The sequence below is a fragment of the Mauremys reevesii genome, linkage group 11 (assembly GCF_016161935.1).
Source record: "Mauremys reevesii isolate NIE-2019 linkage group 11, ASM1616193v1, whole genome shotgun sequence".
Classification (NCBI taxonomy): domain Eukaryota; kingdom Metazoa; phylum Chordata; order Testudines; family Geoemydidae; genus Mauremys; species Mauremys reevesii.
In genome coordinates this window covers 11,612,857-11,637,815 of record NC_052633.1, presented here as the reverse complement: position 1 = coordinate 11,637,815, position 24,959 = coordinate 11,612,857, and the positions used below count along the sequence as shown (strand labels likewise).

The following is a 24,959-nucleotide window of genomic DNA, read 5'->3' as shown; positions in this document are numbered from 1 at the left end:
AGGCCACCTAGGAGGGTAGCCTTGAAATATCAAAAATAAACCCAAAGACAATGTCAATCACACATTCAACTTTTTAGCATATACAATATCTTTAGAACAAAGCCTAGACAGAGATCACTTTCTGGAAGTCATGTGTAAGACAATCCTAGCCGAAGTTGGCGTGCACATTGAAATCTCCAAGAGTAACAGTCTACAAGAACCACATCTTTGACATCAATTTGGAGAACCCAGGGTATTTCTACAGGGGGGGGGGGGGGAGAAGAGGAGGAGGAGGGAAACGGACACATACCCCAGCGAGTGTCAGAGCCAGGGCAAACTGAATCAGGCTTGCAGGACTTACGCTGTGGGCCTGAAAACAGCAGCGTAGATGTCCCCGCTTGGGCTGGAGCCCAGGCTCTGAAACCTGGTGATCTACACAACAGAACCATAAAAATTGGCCCTACCCCAGAAAAACATGAGATATGGAACTAATGTTGCAATTTTAGAGTGACAGCCTGAAAAACATTTGCACTTGTCTTAAAGTGACCATTGAACCACTGTTTCAAACCAGAAGAATAAGAAAGTCCTACCTTGATGGACGCAACGTGGAGCAAGGTCTCTCCTCTGTGATTCCTTTTGGTAGTTGTGTTATTACTAGGAGACTTCTTCAAGAGGGAAGGGCTGTGTGTTGTTTTCATTTGATTATGAGTATTTGAAGTGAATGGGGTAGAAGGAGTTTTTGAAAGTGAAGGGCTATTGATTTCTTGAAAAATTACAGAGCTTCTTGTCTTTGATAAGGTGCCACCAGTAAGTTTAAATGCAGGAGAGGAGATATGAACTGGAGTTCCCTGTTCAGTAGTTGGAGAGATTTTAACAGTGCTCATGGCAGTTATCTCAGGATTGCAAACACCCTGGTTGACTGAGTGCATATCAGCACTCTGATCACTTCTTCTCAGTCTTTTAGCATGAGATATAGCGGGGGATATGGACTGCTGCCTTCTGCGCTTTAAAGGAGTAATTTCATTTTCTGATGGCAGAGGTTTATTAAAACCATTCATTATGTTAACTTGTGCAGAGCTATCTTTATCCTCTGTGGGTTTTACTTGTGTGGCCATTTCCGAGTGGGACTCTCTTCCATCCTTAAGGTCGGTTTCCATTACAAAGTTTGTCTGTCCTATTGTCTCTTCCGTACTATGTGGTTCGGGGCTGCATAAAACTAATGACTGGCTGCAAAAGGTCACAGTCTTTTCTTTAAATTCATCTTGGGTCTCCCCTTCGGTTCCACTGCCCTCTTTCTGCTTTTCCTTCTCTATACCCCACACTTTGTTGATGTCTGCTAGACTCTTTTTCTTCAGTTTTTTCTTCGATCTGTGTGGTGGTGGTTCCTTGGTCATCTTGAAAGGCTTCTCTTGAGGAGGAGAAGGAAGGAAGTCAAAAGCAGAAGATGGGCCCTGGTTAATGCTGCCACCATTAGTCACCAGTTGATTCTGCTTCTGAAGGGAACTATTGTTTAGCACACATCTGATCTTCCTACTGCGTGGGCTGAACCACATTTTTATCTGCCTCTTCTTACTTCTTGTTTCATGATCAGGACCTACTGGCGTGAACAAGTCTTCTGCAGAATCTGGTAGGAGACAGGGATTTTTTAAAATGAGCTTTAAGGCCAATATCAGCTGTTTACCATTCTGGAAATAGAACTGTAAATAAAAATTTTGAATATTAAAAATGGAAGCCTTTATGAGATTGTAATAAATGTATTACTTCTATTTCAGTGCATTAAATTTCCAGCCATAATTTTGTCTTCGCCACGTCTTCTATTTTTAAAATTAGTAGCATTACCCACTCTTCTAACTCAAGCAGTAATAAGTTTATGGATACTAGACAGGCATGCTACTTTCCTACTTCTCAACAGAAAGGAGTTTGAGATAATTTCACTTTTAACAAAATTTACATGAAAAATTGCAAAGACAGATCTGACTAAAAACTCTGTAGTGTAGCAGTCAAACGCCAAAACAAATATTTCCAATACTCTTCAGAAATGGCATTTCAAGATAGAAGGCTTCCTTATCCTTAGCTAAATTACCCTACTTATCCCTCCAATTAAGTATAGTTAAATATTTGGAGATTCAGTTAAAAAAAAAAAAAAAAGAGAGAGAGAGAGAGAAACATATGGCATTAGGCTGAGATTTACTTCAAAAACAACACAACCTCAGGCTATCTGGATCATTTAAATATCCAGTAATAGCTACAGTATATAGGCATGATGGTTGTCAACTACAGCATTATAGATTCTCTGCTTACTTTAAGGAACGGGTTTGATGGAAAGTTAAAATTAAGACAAATCCTGTAACTAGTTACCCTTCATAAAGATCTCAGAACCAAATTTTGTTTTAACAATGGTATCTAAAAAAGAAAGATACAGCATTATAGATTCTCTGCTTACTTTAAGGAACGGGTTTGATGGAAAGTTAAAATTAAGACAAATCCTGTAACTAGTTACCCTTCATAAAGATCTCAGAACCAAATTTTGTTTTAACAATGGTATCTAAAAAAGGAAGGGCTCGATTGCAAACAGATGCACAATATAAAATGCAGATAATATTTACTTTCATCTTGTCTTCACTGTTTACACAACTAGCAGAGTCTACTCTAAAATATTTACCATGATATAACTATCATTCACCTCTATGGACTAGAGAACAAGAGTTAAATAAATTTGCAAGAGTCATGTGCGTAGAGAGATTGTACCAGCCCAGATTATTTTTACATATATAGCACAATAAGACACAAGTCCTAGAGATATCGTGATGACAGGCACTATCTTTCAGTAGTACAAATTCTAAAGCAATTTTAATCCAATTAAATATTTGCACAGCAAGTTATGCTTCAGATGTACCACTTGTGGCATCAAGAGTGCTTGGAAAATGGATTACAAAGATTCTCAAACTGATCTGTGGACTACTGATGGTAAACAGAGGCTGATCACATGGAAGTGGAACTCCTCATTTTTAGATTAGTTGCATTAACAGAATGCTGAAAATATACTGAATACTTTCCTAGTATTTTTCCTATAAGCAATTGCTTCTGTTGCTATATGGATGTTGCCTAATTATTAATAGGAGGGGACACATTCAAAAGACTATTAAGATGTGGTCTACACTCTGAGAAAGTTGAGTATTCCCTGATTTCCAGATACCTACTACCCACAGGCCAATATAAAAACTGAGCCATAAAAATTTAGCTGCCTACCTAGCTTCTAGGAAGAGGATTACTGGACTCTTACAAGGTATTGTCCCTGGACCTTCTCCAGAAGATTCATCTTCCAGAAGAACCATTGCTTAGTAGTTATCAGTTATATGTGAATCTCTTCACCTGGCTACTGGAAAAAAAGCAGCAACACTCACTCTCCTACCTATTTAGGGACTCTCACATGGGCAGAGAAGAGACAATTAGGACAAGTGCCAACTCTACTCCTATGATGCATCTACAGATGCAGAGGCTTTTTCAGAGTTCTGTGAGACGGAGGAGACACACTTAAGATATTGAACCCTCAACTCCTCCTTTCTATAAATCCATCCAAGATTAACGTGTTCAGTAGCGGAGGAACACAATGGATCTCCTTCGATTCTATCTGCAGAAGGACTTCACATGGATCTATGTTACAGTTTAACAATTGTATATTAGCTACAAAAAGGAAGTTCTCAGTCATTTATACAAAGAGGGCATTACATTGATAACTAAAACCACTCAATTAAGCCTCCTTCAGAAAAAGTTGCAAGAAGATTTTGATCTAAAGGAATCATATGCTGCTTCCAAGATGGAAACAAAAAAAGTTAATACAATTTGCACCTTAATGTAAATGAAGAAAGTTAGTTGTATGTGTTTAAAAGTTAATTCTTAATTCCACTTATATAAACGTCACCTCAAAATTTAAAAATTATATATTTAATAGGACAAGCAGATCAACATGGCAAAATCTGCTAATTCTGGATTACCTGAAGCATTTACAATAATGTAAAAAACCAACGCACTCTACCACTATTAAAACCAGCCTATTATAACTCCAGCTCTTGATTATCTACATGCTAAACATAATATTCATATACATGATAAATTAACAGAATCATCTCTATTCACAAAGTCTGGTTTATTTTCACATAATAAAACCAAGTTTCTTAATGCTGACATTTAATAGAAATCAATTCTGTGGAGTTTAAAATGATTCAGACCAGACAAAAATATTATGGAGGTAAAGAGAAACTTATCGCTAAAGAGCTCCATTTTCAAGTTTTTGCTGTAATGCAATAATAAACTGTAGAGGAAAAAGAAGCAATTAGAAAATGTGTCTTAGCTATCATTAATCTGCATCAAAGGAATATAATGATGCACATTGTGTGTCTTTCAAATTATTCTCTATTATGGGTTTCAGAACAGAAGTTGAGAAATCTCTTTGACAAACTAGTCCCTTATTAAAAATCAAAGGGAAGTGCTTTGGTACCATCTGTGCAACATTAGTGCCTTCACTGAAGAATGATTATTTTGCAAGTTAAGTATTCAGCACTGGGAAAAAAAAAAAAGAAAGAAAGAAATTCCAGCTATTCAAACACTCATCTTTAGCTATTATGAAAAATGTCACAGCATACACAAAATGCAATGTAATCTGTTACAGAAGGCATCCGATACGTTTCCCTCCACACCAAAAAATGAGAAACTAAATTGTGATCTTATAAAGGCTAAATCAAAGTTAATCTCTTTTGCTGCCCACCAGCATCAATGTGTGCTTAACAGGATCTGACCAACACCTGTAAAGTCTGGTTTAATATAAGAAAGGGAAAGAGAATTTAAAAAAGCTTTCAATTTAACTATTAGTCTAAGGTATATGGTGTTATGAAGAATAAGATAAAATTATCTATAAATGGTTGTCAGGAAAATTTATGACAGAATCTCTTCTCTTTAAAGTACATTGAACTGAGAAAATCTGCTGAAGTATTTAGAAGCTAATTTTGAAAAGTATTACTGTAAATCAGGCTTCTTTATCTCTAGTATGCCATATATTATGTCCATGATTCGACAAGTTCTTCCTAATTACCCACCTTAATTACAGTAATTATATACTTTCTAGTAAATGCAGGTAATAAGGTTCACTTGGAAAGGGAATTGTCAAAAATGGTGAAACAAAAAAGCCTTGCAACTCTGGGGATGACAGAGCTGTTAATGACAATAATTCAGAGGAGCAGTTTATCTCCTCCTTCCCAGTGGAGAAGAGGACTTTTGTATTTTGGGAAAGGGAGAAGAGTATTGAAAGTCAAATAAAAATCATTATTAGCAACCGCAGCAACATACGCAATACTTCAGGTGAAGGTGCTAGTAGTGAAAGGTTTTGGTAGTTCTAGGAGACGTCTTCAAAAAATTTAATTCTTCATAATATACAGAGAGTACATAGAATCATAGAATTCAAGATCAGAAGGGACCATTATGATCATCTAGTCTGACCTCCTGCAAGATGCAGGCCACATAAGCCGATCCACCCACTCCTTTAGCAAGCGACCCCTGCCCCATGCTTCGGAGGAAGGCGAAAAACCTCCAGGGCCACTGCCAATCTTCCCTGGAGGAAAATTCCTTCCCGACCCCAAATCTAGAGAACATCAGTACAAGAACACAGTTAAGGTGCAATTCTACTAGACATATGGCATGCTTTAATGCACAGACAGTAAAGATGGAAGTTGGTATGCCAGCACAGTAGTTGATTTTCTATTATATGCTCTATTTTGTGCCCTATATGGGTATAATCAAGCCCTTACTATGTCACAGTTGTTTGTATTGAAGATTTCATAAAAGTTTAATTGTTTAAGGAGCAGCATCGTAGATTCAACGCTGGCTAAACAAGATAAATTCTTAAGGTATCCTAGTTTTTAATTTAATTGCATGTGAATTAAAAATTTAACTGTCTCAATTAACACCTTTAATAACTGTATTGCCACCTGCAGGCTGTTTCTAATAACACAATTCCAATATTAACTAATTTTTCTTTTAAGATGTGTAGATTCAAGTCTACACAATGTAGAACTTACTTTACAATTGCAGATTTGTTCTCCATATTTGTGGTATAAAAAAGGTCGTTAATGAGACAGCACTTTTTTTGAGAGAAAGACAGAGCTGAGCACAAATCCAACAAATCAAAGTTCTCCACTTAGGTCTACGTACTACCAGCCACTTATACTCAAGGGCAACAGAAGTCTGCAGAGATCTGACTACTTCGTTTTCTTGTCTATTAGAGAGCATATTGCTTAAAACTGGCTCCAAATGCAGGATCCCAAGTGTAAATACTAAAAGATGGTCTCTCACCAACAGAAGTTGGTCCAACAAAAAAAAAAATAAATAAAAATAAAAAATTACCTCACCCACTTTGTCTCTCTACTATCCTGGGACCGACACAGCTATAACTATACTGCATACAAAAGCTGGTCTTAACACTTAAGACACTGAACTGGAAGTCAGTCATAGGTCCCGCCCTTAGTTCTGCCTCAGACCTCAGGCCACTCAATCTCTAAAATGAGGTGTTTGTTTTTTGTTTTGTTTTTTAAAACCTTCCTTTCTCCCACCCGTCTTGTCTATTTAGACTGGCGGCTCTTCAGAGCAAGGGTTATCAGACGAGGTGCCTTTATAGCAACAAGGACAATCACAGTTGAAGACTATGCGTGCTAACTAACAAAAGAGAGCCCATATTCTGGATCCAGTTTTTCACTTGAGGCTCCAACAGCAGGAGTCCAGGACAGACACTTTTTTCTATGTGTGCTGCAGGCTAGCTCAAAAGCAGTTGGCCCCTCAACACAAATACTTTCCTGGATTGGCATCAACGTGCAATAGTTGAGTCTGATACCCCTTCCAGCATAACCACCTTCCTGCCCTCCAGCTCCATTCACAAAGACTGCCCAAAACTCATCTTTGTCCGTCATGCTGGTGTTACCAAATCTCTGCCTGCAAAGACAGCTTGCTCCTGATTTCCACCCATCCTCAATTACATGGAGAAGGCCCCTTCCAAGATTATTCCACATATGCACATGGAAGCAGAATGCTAACTTGCTCAATTTGCCGTGCTACACACAAACAAATGCAAAAGACAACCACAAAAATAGAAATTTGTCCATTTCTTATTGCCACAGAACAAAAATCTGGCTGAAAGTAAGCCTTGGCATGTGGTTTACTATATTTGTTATTTGTATTGTCTTTAGTAACCCACCTGGAACTCTGCAAAAATACATTGTGCAAATTACCATCATAACCACAAAGATCTGATCCTGCAAAGCCATATATGTATTTAACTTAACACTTGTGAGGTAGTTCCACTAGAGACACATCTATGTGAAGTGACAAATGTCCAAGGGCAAACAGGAGTGTCAAAACAACCTAGAGTACCACAATTTGTAAATCTTCAATTCCTGCAGCCTTCTATCATTCGTCATTAGATGTAGCATAATGCCTTTATTTTCATTTGATCAAGCCTAGTCACCTAGTTATGCCATCCATAGCATCTATGACAATACACTATCAACAGCCCTCAAGTTTTTTCCTTAAATCAGGAATGAGAGACTAATAAAAGGTCACTAATACTTAATAAGGGAGGAATCCTCCAAAAATGGAAAATTAATCACCACATCACTTTATATTTTAGTACTCTCCTGCTGCAGTAGTACTGAAAAATTGCTTGTAAAAATACTGTAGTGATTTAAAAAAACGGATTAGACACAATAAAGCTCAAGTTTCTCAAAGCTGAATATATTTATCTTTAAAATAATTTCAAGAAAATATTTCATCTGTTACTGTGGTTTCCACTGCACGGGCATAAACCTTCTTTTAAAATACATTTCATTCCATTCTTTTTGTAATTAAAGCCACCACATAGGGAAACTTCACTTCAGACCAAAATAACCTCATGCATGGTTTTCTCCATTCACTTTGACATTTGAAGTACCCTTGAAGTTCACTCGATAACCATAAAAGGTTGCTCCTCAGCTTTGACTATTATTCAACACTATATAAAAGTGCCTCAAGCCAATCACTTCAAAAGCCCTCCCTTCCCATTATACTCCTAAAGAGCTTCACCACACTTAAATGTTTTCCCTAACCCTATTAAACTGTCATCCACATTTTCTCTCTTACTCATAGCTTTTGATTACCCAGAGATTTCAGCTGTTGTAAGAAAAACCCTTTATTTACTGTTTGAGATGTCCTTGAGCCTCGCTGCTTCAGTGATATCACAATCCAGTGTTTGGATGTCAAAAAAGGATTACCATAGCAGTGATTGTGATGTGAACCTTTTGAGGGAATCAGGTTGATAAAGGAGAACCTTCTATTTAGCTTAATATTGGAAATAAGCAATGAGGGGGAAAAGTACCTTATCTGTATTTGACAGCTAAATGAGTGTTTTCTCAAATGTGATAACTACTCAAGAGACCCGCCTACAATCATTTTGCCTCAATCTTCCCTTCTTTGTCAATCAGCCAAAAGTTTGGTAAGGCAATAATGGAAGTGAAATCCCAGATCAGCAACTCTGCAGTTTTGTAGCACAGTCACTACCACAACTGTCAGAAATGAGATTTCCACAACAGAGAATAGGTACAGTTCTGTCATTTTGGTTTCTGAGAATCTAAGAGAATTGAGACTCACCTCCCTCCCCATCATGAAGCAGAAAGCATGAGATTTCACACACACAACAACCTAATCTGAAAACTAATGGACACATTACATATCGGGCTGCAACAATGGTAAGTAAAAAGAACCCTGCACCCTCAATGAGATTGCTTTGTGTAGGGCTCACTGAAGAATTAAGCCTTAGAACTTTACACACACTCACAAATATACAGTATAGGACATGACAATGCTCGCCATTTTCCTACTTGTAATTCATTGTGTCATGTGACTTGGGAATGTTACATATCTTTAACTCTAACCTTAGCAGACAGATTCTAATGAATTGTGGACTAATGCAATTCTAGACTTTTTCCCTTTCTTTAATAAGGATCTAGGTAGATCTGAAGAAAGAGATAAACCCAGCAACTGTTCCGTTCAAATGCAGATTTTCCAAGAGTGATTTGATATAACCTTTCAGAATCTTAAAAAAAGACAGTTTTCTCATCCTTTAAAAGCATATGAAATTGACCCAAGTTTGAATAGGGAGCACAATGTGGGGAGACCGAGGTCTTGTCTTACCTGAGAAGTCTTTGCCCAGTAGATGTCGCAGTTTGCTGCACAGCTGGATCATGTTGTCTAGCTGCCTATTTATTTGCACATCTTGTACCCAGGCTGGAGTGTGACACACTGGGCATTCTGTGCCAATACAGTCACCCACACAAGCTCTGAAAGTCAAGCATGTATAAACACAAGTCATTCCACACAAGTAAACTGGCACATTCACTTCAGCATCCAGCTATGTTAGCAGTTGATAGGCAAGTCTTTTTTATTTTAATACCAAAAAGCTGACAATGCAAAGAGTACAAGAATTACTTAACATTCACTTACCACTGCAGAAGAAGAAATCAAATATTTGGCCTGGCCAATTACAAGCCAGAATTAAGCAAGCCAAGTCCAAAAGTCTTATCAGGAAGCTGTGTCATCAAAACTGTTTAATAAACTTTTGAATCTCAGATGCACCCATGTTAATCAAAATTTAAAATATTCCAAAGCTCCACTTATACACATTGTTTCTGTTAACAGAGCATTACATTTTTGAGTAGCTTAACTCTAGATTCTTCTGTCCCCTCAACTAAACGGTGCTGTTTTTCAACAGCATTCTTTTTTACAAGTGCGATAGAAAATCCAATCAATAGTAAGCGATCACTTTCACCTGTCTGTTATTAAAACTGTCTTGGTACTGTTAAGTTACACACCTCTCAACATTTCCCAGTAAGAAGTCCCCCAGGAGTCCAGAGGTGTCAGAATTATTTTATCACTTTATTTTTTTCAGAGCATTTATCTCTGAACAGCTCAAGGAGAAAAAAGTTTGCTTAGTAAAGGTCACTTAAACCCAAACTTGTAGGTTCCAAGTAGTACCTTTCCATCCTCCTCCACATCATTATATTTACTCATTTGATTACTCTGGCAAAAAGACTTTGGGGTCCACCATACAAGTTATCAGGTGGGATTCTCAAAAGCGCCTATCTCATGTTATGGGACTAGTGCTCCCTAGATTCATACCCTGGCTTGCCATGCACAAAGTCTCCATAGGCCTGATCTATGACATGACTTCAATGGGAGCAGTTAGACCAACACTGAGGGGTTTTGAAAGTCTCTCTGAAACCACCACACTAAAGTATATTTCTCTGTTAATTTCAAGGTGGGAGATTTTTTCAAAGTCACAAATGACAGTTACATGCCTGACATCTGTATCTTTGACACTCTTCCCCCATGAACTTCATGTTGTTGAAAGAACAAGTGGTCTTGCAGTTAAGGCACTGGATTGAGACTACAGAGATTTCAGTTCAATTTCTGACTCAGACAGGCTCCTTGTGTGACATTCGGCAAGTCACTTATGGCCATGTTTTTAAAAGAGCCCAGCTGATCTTGTTCTTACTGGGAGCCGCCAGGTGCTGAGTACTTTGGAAGTTAAGTTGTTAATCTCTCTTTGCCTCAGAAACTATTATCCCATGTTACAGATGGAGATTTTTCTTCCACGCTGTATCTGACTTATGTATTTTTTAGGTTCCAAACTGTTCAGGATAGGGGCTGTCAATCTGTATCTGTACATTTCCATATATATTCCCACTATCTAGATGCATAACATCCATTCATTGTAGCTAACCCACTGAAGTTACTTTGGATCAGATCATACTGCAGGAATTGATTTCAAATAATAAATATCACAGCCCATAAAAAAAAATCTCCGACATGTGACCCAATTACTGCAGGTCACTTACTTTCACACTTATCTTTATACAACATTGTCACCCGTTTTCCCTGCTCTTTTAATATATTAATAGTTTTCTCTATTTGGTTGTGGACCAGAATAACCTCATGTCAGACTTTGACCTGACCTCTTGCTGGCGTGTTTGGAAACAAACTGCTGTTGACTAGCCTAAACCACCATATAAAGTTCAACAAAACAGCCACTATGCAGGAATAAGCCACCCCAAGAAACGGATTAGAAATGATGATCAGAAGGTACAGATGAATAATAAACTAGTTCACCACTGAATAAATAAAGGACCATGATACAGTTATTTGGATTATATCAGCAATACAGACTATTTGCTTTCTAGCAGCAAGACCTGGAGAAAAAAAAAAAAGGAGCTTTTATCAAAAGCTAAGGTGCCCGTTGGTTACTCCTCCTGACCCTCAACACAGATTACAGCATCTTTGATGTTCTGAAAGCTTTTCTAAAAAAAATCTACTTCAGTAATAATGTCCAAATATCTTAGAAGATTTGTTCTCCAAATTAGAGTGGGGTTATCCAAAACTAAATTACTACGTTTTAGATGTCTGACAACCAGCCAATTAACTCAATTAAAGATTCCTAGTACTACTCCCCAATGATCCATATTACCACCTCTCAAAACCACTTTTATTAAAACAATGATATATCCTACACATAGTAAAGGATCTTGACCAAGACTAAATTTGAGGATTATTTTGCAGAGCATCAACTACTGTGTGGTAAAATGGTGTAAATGGAACATGGCAAAAGGCTTCCAATAGAGCTTGAGAGATAGTGATTTAAGAGGGATGTGAGGTTCCACAGAAGTTGTAGACAATGTCTGGAAGAGAAACAGTGGCTATGGTGGAAGTAGGTCAACTTTGGGACCTTTTCAACAGGTTTAAATGGGGAAAGATATTGCCTGAAGCGCCATGGAAAGTAATTGCTGCCCTTTAACTTACTAGCCCTGAAGAGTCAGAAAATGCCTTTTGCTACTATTTCCCCATCAAGGCCCTTAAGGCTTAACGCAACACTGGATTAAAAGACCTGCAGCACAGATGCAGCTGGCCCAGGTCAGCTGACTAGGGCTGGTGGGGCTATAAAATTGCAGAGTAGATAGATGTTCAGACCTGATGTTTATGCAGCTTTGTACTGCAGATTAAATGCTTGCTGGTAAGTAATTCAACTGTGCTCTATATGGCTTGACATTAGCGTTTGAGGATCTGAGTGCTCTGAAACTTTATTCATTTCTTAAATGGCGTGATCAGTGAGGAGGTACTCTTGCAGTTCCAGCATTTGTCAAGGAAACGTTGTCTAACACTCAAAAGGTATTTGAGTCTGAAGACACTGAATCCTTACAACATATTATTAAAGAGACTCTAGACTGCTGTAACTCAGTATATGCTACAACAACTGAGTAGCAGTGCTGTATGACCAGAGCAAGAAAGAAAAGGAGACCCACAGAGACCTGAATTGCTTGCACCTCGAACTAGCTATCAAAAAGGACAAGTAATTGGCCAAATTCCTGCCACATGATGACAGTATTGATGAGCATGTCAAAGGGGCACTTTATCAAACAAAGATCTGTATGTCTATGCAACAGAGGTAAATCACATATTGGATCACCATTGCAAGATGGATTGGAAAAATGTGAATAATGAACTATTTCCCATATTCTTAAAAGGCCCAATGGCATCTAAGCTTCTATAAGACCTTATTTGTGACTGTACCAGTATGCGTCATTGCACAATCAACAGTGTCTGTAATCAGAACAATCTTCCCGGCACCAGAACAATCTTCTTCAGCTGACCTGGGCCAGCTGCATCTGTGCTGCAGGTCTTTTAATCCAGTGTTGCGTTAAGCCTTAAGGGCCTTGATGGGGAAATGGTAGCAAAAGGCATGTGCCGGCATGTGTATATGCCAAGGAAACAAAGACTGTGGCAACTCCCAAGCTCTTGACCAAGATCATCATGATGAACAAAATGATAATGAAGTGGACCGGAAATGTCATCAGCACTATTACATTTCAATGATACCTGTGCAAATTTATTATTAGATTTTGTTTTATCCTTTGGATCATTGTTGTAATGTTTTGAGGTCACAAAATCCAATACTGAGTCTTTAAACCAACGGAAGTGAATGTAAATATTTGAACTGGTTGATGGTGTCATTGTTTATACCCATTTCTATGGTAACAACACTGTGTGACAGCTTCACATCATGCCTCATCTTAAAATAGACATAAGCAGCTTTCAAATGACGTATGATGTATGGTGTCTGCCACTCTCCTACCTACACTGGAAAAGGGAGAGCCCCACATGAGGGAGAATATATTGACCACGTAACCTTTATGGGCACAGTGTCTATTGTATTAATAAGAGGTTATGGTGAAATGCAAATTATTGTCTTACAACTGGCATTAAGTAAACTGTTAAGCTAAGGACTTGCATATCTTCCCATCTCTAATCTGATCCTGCATGCTCCATGGGAATTTCTGGACAGCAAAAACAAAAAGTGTTCTCCCTTTCCTGCTAGTTGGATAAATATATGGAGATATGCCTATCTCATGGTACTGGAAGGGACCCTGAAAGGTCATTGAGTCCAGCCCACTGCCTTCACTAGAAGGACCAAGTACTGATTTTTGCCCCAGATCCCTAAATGGCCCCCTCAAGGATTGAACTCACAACCCTGGGTTTAGCAGGCCAATGCTCAAACCACTGAGCTATCCCTCCCCTGTGTTTGCTTTGGTATGCCAATAAAACCTATGAATACTTCTGCCTGTCCAATATGTACATTGTCCTCTCAGATGAGGGTACTACAGTGTGGACAAATTATTGACTCTTTCCAAACTAATTCCTGTAACTGAAAGACTCCCATTGGTATTCTCAGCACTACAATTCAAATATAAAGAAGATAATTTTAGCCTTTCAGTTCAGAGAATTTGCCTCTTACAAACACAACTCAATGAGCTGTAAACTAAAACTCCAAATATATAGGTACTGATCCTACTAAAACCTCCGTGCAGACAGACCTCTGCACCCCCCTGGACCAAAGCCAAAAGGGGCTCTGCATGGGCAGATCTCTGTGGGACTAAGGCCTTAATTCCAAGATTTGTGATTTCTTCTGAAGACCCAATCAGGCAGAGCTAATGGTTCCCTTTAAAAAAAAAAAAAAAAAAAAAAAACATTTACACATCTAATTTTCCCTGTTGTATTCTTTTCCCCTAGAACAGACCATAAGAATAAGGACAGGATGAATTTCAAATATTACTCTCTTTTAAAACTGTTCAGCTTTTTCTTTTGACCTCACTGTCTCCAAACCAGGAAAATGTATACACATGTAGAACAGTCCCACTGATGTCAACTGAACTATTCAGATATGTAAAGTTAAGGGTATTATACATAACTGTTTGCAGGACTAGGGTCCTTTTCTTTACAGCTGTTGCATATAAAGTAAATATGGTACTTACAGACAGAAAACATGCTCACATTTTCCCAAGCACACAGGTTCCTTAAGGATGTTCATGCTATTCAGAGAGGAAGAAAAGCAGTAATGATTTTAAAAAAACTCTTAGCTCCTAGAACAAAGAACCAATTACTTTTAAGGCATCTGCATTTGTGCCTGCGGTTATTGCTAGCAGGACTCTAGCATGGTTTTCCTGATTGGTTTGAGATATTCTGTTTGAGGACAGTGTTATAAATCACGCTACTGAATACGTGGAAAGTAGCATGGTTCTCTGATAAAATGTCTCCTTCCATAATAATCAGGGAAATCATTATAGAACCCTGCTAGCAACAGCTTTTTAAGCCCATTGACAGCTAGCATGGTTCTGATTCCAATGTAGATGCATTTACTGTATAACCAGCTTCCTTAGGCTCTGCCCAGACAGCAGCAGATCAAGCTGACAACAGCTATTTTCTGAAACAAGTAAACACAGTTCTGCTTCACTACATCAGCACTGCTCACTGTTAATCTCGCTAGGGATGTATAAGCCCATTACCACAGTAGCCAAGTACTGGGAAAGTCAAGGGCATTTTTACAACACAATCATTATAGGGTATCAACTCCCTCTGAGGACGTCCTTTTGGGACGGTCACACCACCTAACTATGGCAATGCAATTACATTAGAAACAGCAGATCCTCAACATTATAGAACCTTCACTAGGACAGGATGTCAGTTTCAGATGGTTTAATATGTCTGGTCTGGAGGTCAAAAGTGCTCTAACAGGAAGCACTAAGTGTGCCAATGGAATGGGGGTTATTCACTATTTAGTCTAAGTGCTCAAGGACAAAACAGTGTATAATTCCTGTCTCCCTGAGTTCCTACACATTAACACCACTTAGGCCTCAGGCCTGCCATCAGATGGGCTAGCCAGACTCTCACGGAGCCCCACTGGGACTCTGAAGGGAAGCCAGGAGTGTCAGGTAATGTGGGATCACACCAGCGTGAGTTCTTATCAAATACACCTCTACCCCGATAGAACGGGCGGGATCCGGAGGGTGGCAGATCTGTCCCGGGGGAAGGGCGGGATGCGGGGAAGGATCTGTCCCCGGGGGGGAGTGGGTGGGACCCCAGGGGAGGGCGGCACCCCGGGGAGGGATCTGTCCCCGGGGAGGGCGGGATCGGGAGGGGGCGGGATCTGTCCCCGGGGAAGGGCAGGATCCCAGGGGAGATGGGGGTCTGTCTCCCGGGGAAGGGCAGGATCGGGAGGGGGCGGGACCTGTCCGCGGGGAAGGGCAGGATCGGGAGGGGGCGGGACCTGTCCCCGGGGAGGGCAGGATCCCAGGGGAGAGGGGGTCTGTCTCCCGGGGAGGGCGGGATCCCGGCGGGGAGGAGGGATCGGTCTCCCGGGGCAGGCGCGGTTACCAGCGGGAGCAGAGCAGCCGCCCCTCCAGCTGCCGCAGGGCGGCCCGGGTGCTGTCCCAGCAGCCGGCGGGCGGCTCCATTCCGAGCGGGGCGGGGGCTGGGGCAGCCCTCCCTGCCGGTGCCGGCTGGTTCCCGGAGCGAGCCCGCAGCGCAGCCCGCATCTTCCCGCCGCCACAGGACCGGCCGCCGCTCAAACCAACCGCCGGCTCCCGCCCGAAGCATGGCGCATGCGCGGGTCGGCCCGGGGGCGTGGCCGGGCGCGCGCATGGGCTGCGGGGAGCGCGAAGCCCCGCCCCAGAGCCGCTGCCGGGGGCGTGGCCGGGCGCGCGCATGGGCTGCGGGGAGCGCGAAGCCCCGCCCCAGAGCCGCTGCCGGAGGGATTGGGACCGGCGACTGCCCGCTTGGATCCCTGCCTAGACTCCAGCCCTCCCACCTTCTGCCCTGGGGGCGGGGCCCAGCCTCTCCCCCCCACTCCCCTGCTCTGGTGGGCTCAGAGCCCAGATTCACCCCCCCCACTCCCCTCACCGGGGAGGGTCAGAGCCCAGACTGCCCGCTCCACGCCCCTCACTCTGGGGGAGCAGGGCTGAGACACTCCCACTTTCCCACATTCCCTGTGGGATGAGAGACTTTCTCTTCTCTGTTGTGGCCATCAGCATCACGGGGCCACACACCGCAAAGCCTTGGGGCTCGGTTGGGGGCCAGGAGCAGCTGGGCCAAGGCTCTCTGCACAGCTCCATAGCCCAGGCGGCAAAGCTGACTATAGCTGCAGTGGGTCCATCATTATGGGTCATCCCTGCCCTGTGGGAACTCAGTGGGAAAAGTGACACAATTTCCTTTGTGATCTCTGCTGGGAAGGGGGCAACATACAGCCCACAACTCCGTGGCCCCCCTCTGGCTGCCCCGCTGCTCATCCAGGCCCCATCACTTGTGAAGATCTCCAGCCTCATCGACTCCACTAGGTTCAAAGAAAGGAGATCTCCAGCCTCATCGACTCCACTAGGTTTAAAGAAAGGAGAAAAGTCCAGCCTTTTCTGCATATGGGAGCTCTCTAACTGCAAATCTGAGAGCATGATCTCCCAGCAACATTAGTCCAACCAGTCCATTTGGCAAGCACTGCACATTTTAGTAAATGTTTGCAGGATTGGGCCATTTAAACCAACTGCAAGTGTCGCAGCAGCTGAAAAAAAGTCACTTTCTACAGTGTCAAAACTACACAATTTACTCAGTTAAAGAATTGCAGCACAGGGTACAGCAATATACATGAGGCAGGGCTGGCATTTTGCATGCATGAAATACCAATATTACTAGTGTACTCAAATGTACAGTGCACGGGTCTATGCATTTTCAGCTCAGTACTGCAAAGAGATAGTACCTAGCATAGTACTTCCTACTGAGAGTAGTTACATTGATTTCAGTGCAGTTGAAATCAATGGGACTGATTTCTCACAGCAGTATTTGCAGGATTAGGCACTTTTATTTGTTTGTGCAAAGTTGCTGGAAAGTGATTTGCCACAGGAACAAGTTCGTATGTTTACTTAAGAAAACAGAACTAGCTTTTTATGGATTTCCTTAGGCTATTTGTTCAGTGTTTTATACATTAAAATATTAAGGCCTTCCCACGTCTCTGTATTTCCCATTCCCTTTCATCTCTCGAGTTGTGTTCATTTTAAAAAATAAAACTAATTAATATGAGGAAAAAAGTCATTGAAGCCTTTGTTTTGAAGAAAGCAAAAAACACACAAGGAAAGCCGCAAAGAGGGCTCCATTACATTTCATCCAGACGGGCAATATTAACTGTTGCCCTGAGAGGACCAAGAATTACAGTCTCAAGGAACGATTTTTGCTAATAAGCATTGTTTCTAGTGGTAAATTGTTGCTAAACATTGTCTCTAGTGGTGAGTTTTCTACTCCTTTTAAAGGCAACAGTTCTGATTCTGTTCCACATCAAGATCCACATCTGGATAGATAGGCTTGGAAGGATTCAGTATTGATTGGTAAATGTTGATTTCGCCACACACACACACAAACTGATGAAAAAATATTTCCATTGAAATTGAAATTTACACATAGGCACAGTAAGAAAAATGCTGCTTGAGAACTTACTAGAGTTTAAGGGTATTTGTATATTTTGATGTGATCTTAACAACCTGTTTTAACAGTTAAAAACCTTTAACTTTTTGAATCTCAGCGTCTGTCATTAACTACTTGTCTGAACGCCCTATTGCCTGACACTCACCTTAATTTCCTGCAACTGTGAAAATGTAAATAGATAAAAAACATAAAACATGTTGAAACCCATACATTTGCAAAACTGTAAAAATTTAAATGGATGAAAAAATATTTAAAATGCATAAAAATACATAGCAATATTGTCTGCTGGAATTATAAAATAAAATAATAATAATATTATAATAATTGAATTCCACCAAGTTATATAGAGACTAAAATCAAGTCAGGTGACCTTAATGGAACTACTCACAGTAGCAAGCACAATGCTTGGTAGAAAGTTATTTTTCTAACATAGCTATATTGTAGTAATTAAATATTTTATACAATCACATGGTCTTTTCTAGCATATTAGAAAACAAAATGTTTGTCAAATGTGTAGCCTTTGGGAGTGTTCTTATAAAGCCATTCAAATTGTGAGCCTAAACCATTTGGCAATGTCTTTTTAAGCTGGAAAAACATTCAGTCAGCTGGATCAAGGGCAATAGCACATGAGAAGCCACACTCAGCTGTCAAAAGAGAGAGAGAAAAGGAGTGCACAGTTAGTTTTCTGCAGTTCTGTCTGGATTGTGATTAACCTTGCTTGTATATTTCATTTGGCCCATTGATCACTTGCAGCCAAGTCCTCAGCTGGTTTATACTGGCACCACTCCATTGCAAGCAATGAAGCTACTTTTTATATCAGTTATGGATCTGGCCCAATCCATTCCTCCTCCTATTTGAAGTGTTGCAAATTTGTCCAGTTCCATGCCAGTACCTCGTCAATCTGCAAGCGATGTAGCAGTTTTTAACTTCTTGTTCGAAGGTAGAATAGATGGGAGGCAGGGAGAATTTTTTAGTCTCAGTTAAGGGAAATAGAAAAAATGAATCCTTTGCTGAGTAATGCCATTTTGTAATTCACTTGCCTCTTGCTTTGATAAGGATACGTACAGCTATCTGTGCAAACCTATTTCAAACCTCAATAATTCTCTCACTTAGAATACTCAGTGCCCTCTGTAGGCAAATGTTTAATCTGATAAATGGATCTACATGGCCACATACTCTGTTCTGTAGGACTCTTTAATTAGATTTTACATGCATATTAGGGGATATTTCATTATACATGTCAATGTACAAATTCTTATGAAAAATGAAAACTGAGCCCTCTCTATTTGTTTTCTTGACCCTGTCCTTCTAATTGAAGACATCACGGCAACCCTTTCTTATTGGGATACTGAATATGTTTTCAATGATCTGAAGGTATATTGAGTATCACTAGGCAGCTGAATTTAGCCACAACATTTCTCTCCTTTTGAACTGCATAGTACAGCTACTATGATGTCAGGAAATAGCAATGAAAGCAAGTCTTATGGTATTGCCCCATTACTTTTGCATGGAGAATCAGCAAGCGCTGAACAAGAATTAGAAGCGGAAGCTCCATGAGGGCCCAATTTCTTATGTTTTCTCCTTATGGAACAACCCTCATAACTGGTTTTAACCTTGGATTTCCATTACCAAAACACAGGCTACGTCCAGACTACCTGCCGGATCGGTGAGTAGCGATCAATTTATCGAGGATCGATATATCGCGCCTCATCTAGACATGATATATCAATCCCCGAACGTGCTCCCGTTGACTCCGGAACTCCACCAGGGCGAGAGGTGGAAGCAGAATCGATGGGGGAGCCCCAGCCTTCGCTATTCCCGTAGCTGAAGTTGCGTATCTTATATCGACGACCCCCCCCGCCCAGTGTAGACTCTGCCATTTAAGCTAACAGGTGACCTCATTGGCTGGGAGATGTAGTAGGATGGGATGCAACGCACATATAGTACACACATTATACAGACACTGAAAAGGAAACCAAAACAAGTTGGCAGATCAGAGAGATGAGTTTTAAATCTTCCTCAGTAGGACAATGCCAAGATTTTGTGGGGACCTAACGGCACCATCATGAAATTCCACCCTGTGGCCCTGCACTTGCTTTGCTCATGCCAAAGGTTTGTTACCCAGCTATCTGAGGAAAGTTATAACATTTTTAAAATGTGGAGTTCATAATGGAAATGCCAACACATTAAATACTGTAATGATGGCATGAGTGGGCTCTGCTGTAATCGTTAAACTGGTGCCATTCTCCAGCCTGGAAGACTCTCTGCAGACGCAGTCAAGCACGAAAGGTTGTGGACAGAGATGGAGTGAAGGCAGCAGCCAAGGCCAGTGGTCTTTCAGTTGCTGTATATGTAACCAATCAAAAATGTTCATCCTCAGGACATGGCAATATTAAGATGTTCCCACAGTGGCCTTAAAAGTTTCTGTATCGCTTCTATTTCCTGATCATTTATCAAATTCAATCTGACACAGATATTTCACTGGTCATTGTTTTTTGTTCACTAACACTTCAGAGTTCAACCCATTCCACCGCTTTTTACTGCTTGCTATTTTTAAAGGATATTTCTGTAGTAGCCCCTCCCTCTCCCTTTCCTCACAGTGTAATTACTGAAGCACATAAAGCAGTTATAGCAGGAATTTATCACTTTCAGGTAGAAATACTCCCAGCCAAATCAAAGATGGAGTGGAAATGCCAGAAGCAATTTATAACAGGCTCACTGACATTTCATGTCGAGAAACTCTCCCAGTGAATACTCATCAAGTCATAAATCTCTGAGCAAATGTGATTAAAGCAAGCAAGTTATTCTTTGGGGGGGAACTTCATAATAAAAGAATTCTGTGATGCAAAGCAGCAAAATGTGGTTGACAAAAATCATGGAAAACAGCTGTCAGTAAAATGTACAAACAGCTTGTTTTAAATTTCAGTGGTGTTTCAGCAGCTGCTTGGGCACGAATAAAATGTTCATTTGGCACACGGACCCTGGCACCCATTCCGTTTTCCTTTGTACTTTAAAATTTTGCAATCAGCTCCATCAGAACTCAGGCAGTAATTTCAATTCGTATCAAGGGAGCCGTTGAGAGTTAACACTCAAAACGGCCCATGACTATTAAGACAAAGTTTGTGACTCCAGTGCCTCAGCACCCACAATCTTTATGATCACATACACTACTTTGTCATATGGAACTCCCCATAATGGCCACTACTCAAGGGAAGTATTTAAGCACGTGCCTAACTTTAAGCACATGAGTAGTTCCAGCAAATGCTTAAGTACCTTCCAGAATAGGGGCCATAAAATGGCTATAAAATGGCATTTATTGCCATAAACCCTTTATTTTATTGACAGTCTCTCCAGTGGTTGCGATATATTGCAACACTTAATTGTTAGGGAACAAGTTTTTGCTCTTGTTTCTGGTACTTTTAACTGCTGCTTGATGGAGAATTTCTGTTGACTAGTAAGTCTGGGTTTAAAATGTATCTTCATAAGTTTGTTTGGTTTTTTTTTCCCCCATACCCTCAAAAGTAGCTTCTTCAATTTTCAGGTTTAATGTGGAGAAATTACACTTTTGGTAGAAGGGGCAGCTAGCTTGTGGGACAACACAGGGAAAAGCACAAGTATGATCCCTAAGAAGAGGGATATGGTCCTTTCTTCCCTTTTGTTTTCCAGATAACATGAAAAGCTAATTTTCCAGGATGATTTTAGAGATACCCCAAATCTGTATATATTTGGGCTTATGGCTAAGTAAGGGGTGAAATGCAAGGTATTCATTGCTGTAGCAATGTTACCAACCATAGTTAGAGATTGGATAACTGAAACGGCACTGTGTTCGGTCAATCCAGCAAAAAACTTAAGCACATGCTTAAAAGCCTGCATGTTGTGTCTTAGGGCTAATGGTATAGCAAAAAAAATTCCTATTCAATTCAGATTCCTATACCTTGCCTATCATTTTGGTATCAGAGCACTTTCTCTTCTTGAGTGTGTTTGGAAATGTTAGCAGCAGATCTTTCTGTGGTATTTAACAAAGATTTGTAGAAGAACCCTTTTTATTCACTCTCTCCCTTACACAAGCAAAGATGAGCTTTACTTCAGTAGTTTCAGCAGTTAATTTAAGAAGGTGCAAGACTGAACACAGGAGCCAAATGTGTATTCCTGCAAAATGACAAAAATGTGGCACCTGTAAATGTGGCTAAGGCATTACTGGCAAAAAATCAAACAGTAGCTCCTCAGATTGGGGGGATATTTTGTGCTTTCCGGCCTCCACAACAATTTGCATAAGATTAAATAATCATCTTCAAATCAACTAATTAGAGCACCATTTTCAGTTTGCTGCTCCACTTAGGGTAGGATTCTTAGCCTCACACAGGATCTGGTGTCTAGAAATCTCTGAGCATCATCAAAGTCTAAGAAAATGTCCTTACTGACATCCAAAATAATTTGAAGTTTGGTAAAGTAAAATATCACCCCATGAATTTCAACCTTAGCAAATTCAGGCTTCAATAAATCAAAGGTATGCCTCCTAATCTAGGTTGCCCTAGATAAATCATGGAACATAACAATACATCTTTTTGAAAAGGTAATCATTGTCTTTGTATTTGAGATAACACTTGCTCCAGGGAGGAAAGAAACAATGAAGATGCATTGAGAGTCTGATATATAAAAACAATGACCCATCTTTTGCAAGTGTAATTTGTAAATTTTGCATCTGCAAAATCTGCATTGGCTATTAAAATGCAGGTGCAGCACACAGAGCTAAAGATGCAGGCACTCTGATTTGCACCTGCACCTCATTCTGCATTTGCAAAAATACAGGCCATTTGTTCCCATTGGCAGTGTGGTAGTCACATCTGTGTGCTAGGTTCCAGCTGTGAAAAGTGTGGTTAGATCTCAGTAATAGCCTGTGTTTCTGGGGCTTGGGAAACACACCCCACTGTGTTAATAATATTGAACAGTATCCCTTTAGTAACTGCCTGTAATCACAAGTAGTGGGATTTAAGTGGTGTGTTAACCTTGTGCTGGCCATTGCCTCATGGCTGAATTTCACCCGCAGTGAATAAACGATCTAGTCATACCAAGAGTGGAAGCGAAAACAAAAGTTTAAGAAGAGATGTTTAGATCCCTTGCATAGCCAAGGCAACAGGCCATCAACCAGCATAGTTTTATCTCACACGGCATTTCTGGCAGGGAGTGACCTCGCTGAACAGCTATACCACAATATCAATCTTATTTGCATGATTTGATGGGGAAAAGTTGGAAGCCAGGGATTAGGGAGCAGCTTCTTGAATACAGAGTATGTGATGAATGCTCTTGTTCTATCATTGATTACTATTATTATCTAGTTCTTCTGAAGCACTCGCTCAAGGTCACCCAGTGGCAGATCCAGGAATAGACACCGCCCCACCAAGCTCTCCTGAGTCCAGGTCCACTAGGCCGTACGGATGCAGAACAGGACAGCATTTCTGGAAGGCAGGAGGTTTTCTTTGGTGATGAGTCATGGCTGAGTGTCTTCTTCTGAGAGAGAAGATGATGAGGATGAAGCCAGTGCTGCAACAGTGCCAGTTGCTGCAGAGGAGCAGGAAGGTCACGTCATGCAATGGCCTCGAACAGGTGGCACTAGCGGGCAGGGAGGAGGAGCTCACTGCTATATGCAGCGGCCGCCATCTTACTTCAGGAAGAGTGTCCCAAAAGAAAAAGCGCATACAGGTGATGGGGAGGAGGAACTGCTAGTGGAATGAGAGAGGCCCCAGGGGCTAGTAAGGAAGAATGCTGGTGATTCCCGTGATGCTGTCTGTACTGCTCCAAGCAGTGGCAAGATCAGCAGAAATTACAACACCCAGTACACAACAGGAAAGGACAAAAACCATGGATGTGTAAAGCCCTGATTTCTCCCCTGCCCTCATCAAGCAGTGACACAGTGATGAACAGACTCAGGCTAAAACCAAAACACAACACAAGGTGAGCCTCAGCATGGGCAGGGCAGGAGAAATAGAGCCATCGGTGAGACAGAACAGCAGCAACACCCACAGAGGCCCCATTCTAGCCAGCGCAAGTTTGAGCAGCTCTCTGGGCTTGCCCTCAGGATCAAGGCAGTGTAAGGTTGGCAGAAAGTCCCCTATTTCCTCTGCCCAGGTGAATCTAGCAGAGTGCAGGCACACTGGAGGAGCAGGCCATAACTCTAAGGGATATATAACCACAGGGCAAGGATTACTGGAGAGCAGCATGCTCTGGCTATACCTTCCAGCGCCTGCTTCTCTCGAAATTAGCACACACACACCCCTGGATGGCCAAGGTGCCAGCTGGGTCAGCAATGGAAGTCGAAAAACAGCTAAAGATGTCTTTATGCTATGTAGAGGTCCCCTATGCAAGGGCAGTGCCTTGTTAGGGCAGCTCCCCATCCCCTTTCTTCCCGCTTCTCAAAGGGGATGGAGCAGAGGTGAGGCTCTGCCTCCTCAAAACTCAAAAACCAAGGTAAGAATCCGGAATTAAAGTAAGGTTCTATTTGCTGACTCAGTCACTAAATATGAGCAGTCGCCAAGCTGATCCTTTGCTTCATGCTCCTTTTTCTTATGATTTATGCACCATATGCTCAATACACAAAAACTGGAGGGTTAATGGAAGTCCAGCTGATCAAGTTATAATGATTAGAACATTGCTAAAGGTCCTCCTCTAAGAATGAGCCTTTAACAAGTAATCCCAATTTGAAACATTCAGTGCAGGCTACAGCCAACATATGATCCATAGAGCTCTTTTGTGAACTTGGCATTTACATTAGAAAAATATGTGATACCAATATATACTGTATAGGACAATAAAACAGCTAAGTACCTCATCTTCCCTTCCACTAGTTGAAATATGCTCAGAGTCCTTCCCAATAAATCAGTATATATGTACATAGCCCCCATTGTGCAGAAACATTATCCGCAGATTTACAAACATTTACAACTAAGGTAGACATAAGACAAACCACTGCCCCAGGCAGCTAAGAGCTAACAAATATTTTTATTTGGGAAATTTATAGAAGTCAGGAGTGATTCATTATCCCTAATTTTGTAAGGTTGAGGCCATGCAGACACTGAAAATATAAGAACCACCTGTCTCTACAGTGAATTACTGCA

General features: G+C 41.0%; 1 protein-coding gene across 1 annotated transcript in view; it reads right to left on the bottom strand.

The window, feature by feature from the left end:
* BARD1 (BRCA1 associated RING domain 1) overlaps positions 1–16,030 on the bottom strand; it is a 66,637-nt gene extending 50,607 nt beyond the window's left edge. Inside the window, exons 1-4 of the mRNA XM_039495581.1 lie at positions 15,757–16,030; positions 14,358–14,414; positions 9,190–9,335; positions 570–1,603 (exon numbers count right to left, since the gene is read on the bottom strand). Coding sequence (XP_039351515.1) covers positions 570–1,603; positions 9,190–9,335; positions 14,358–14,414; positions 15,757–15,917 — 1,398 coding nt within the window. The 5' untranslated portion in view covers positions 15,918–16,030. The remainder of the gene's footprint in view (positions 1–569; positions 1,604–9,189; positions 9,336–14,357; positions 14,415–15,756) is intronic.
* Between the last annotated feature and the right edge of the window lie 8,929 nt (positions 16,031–24,959).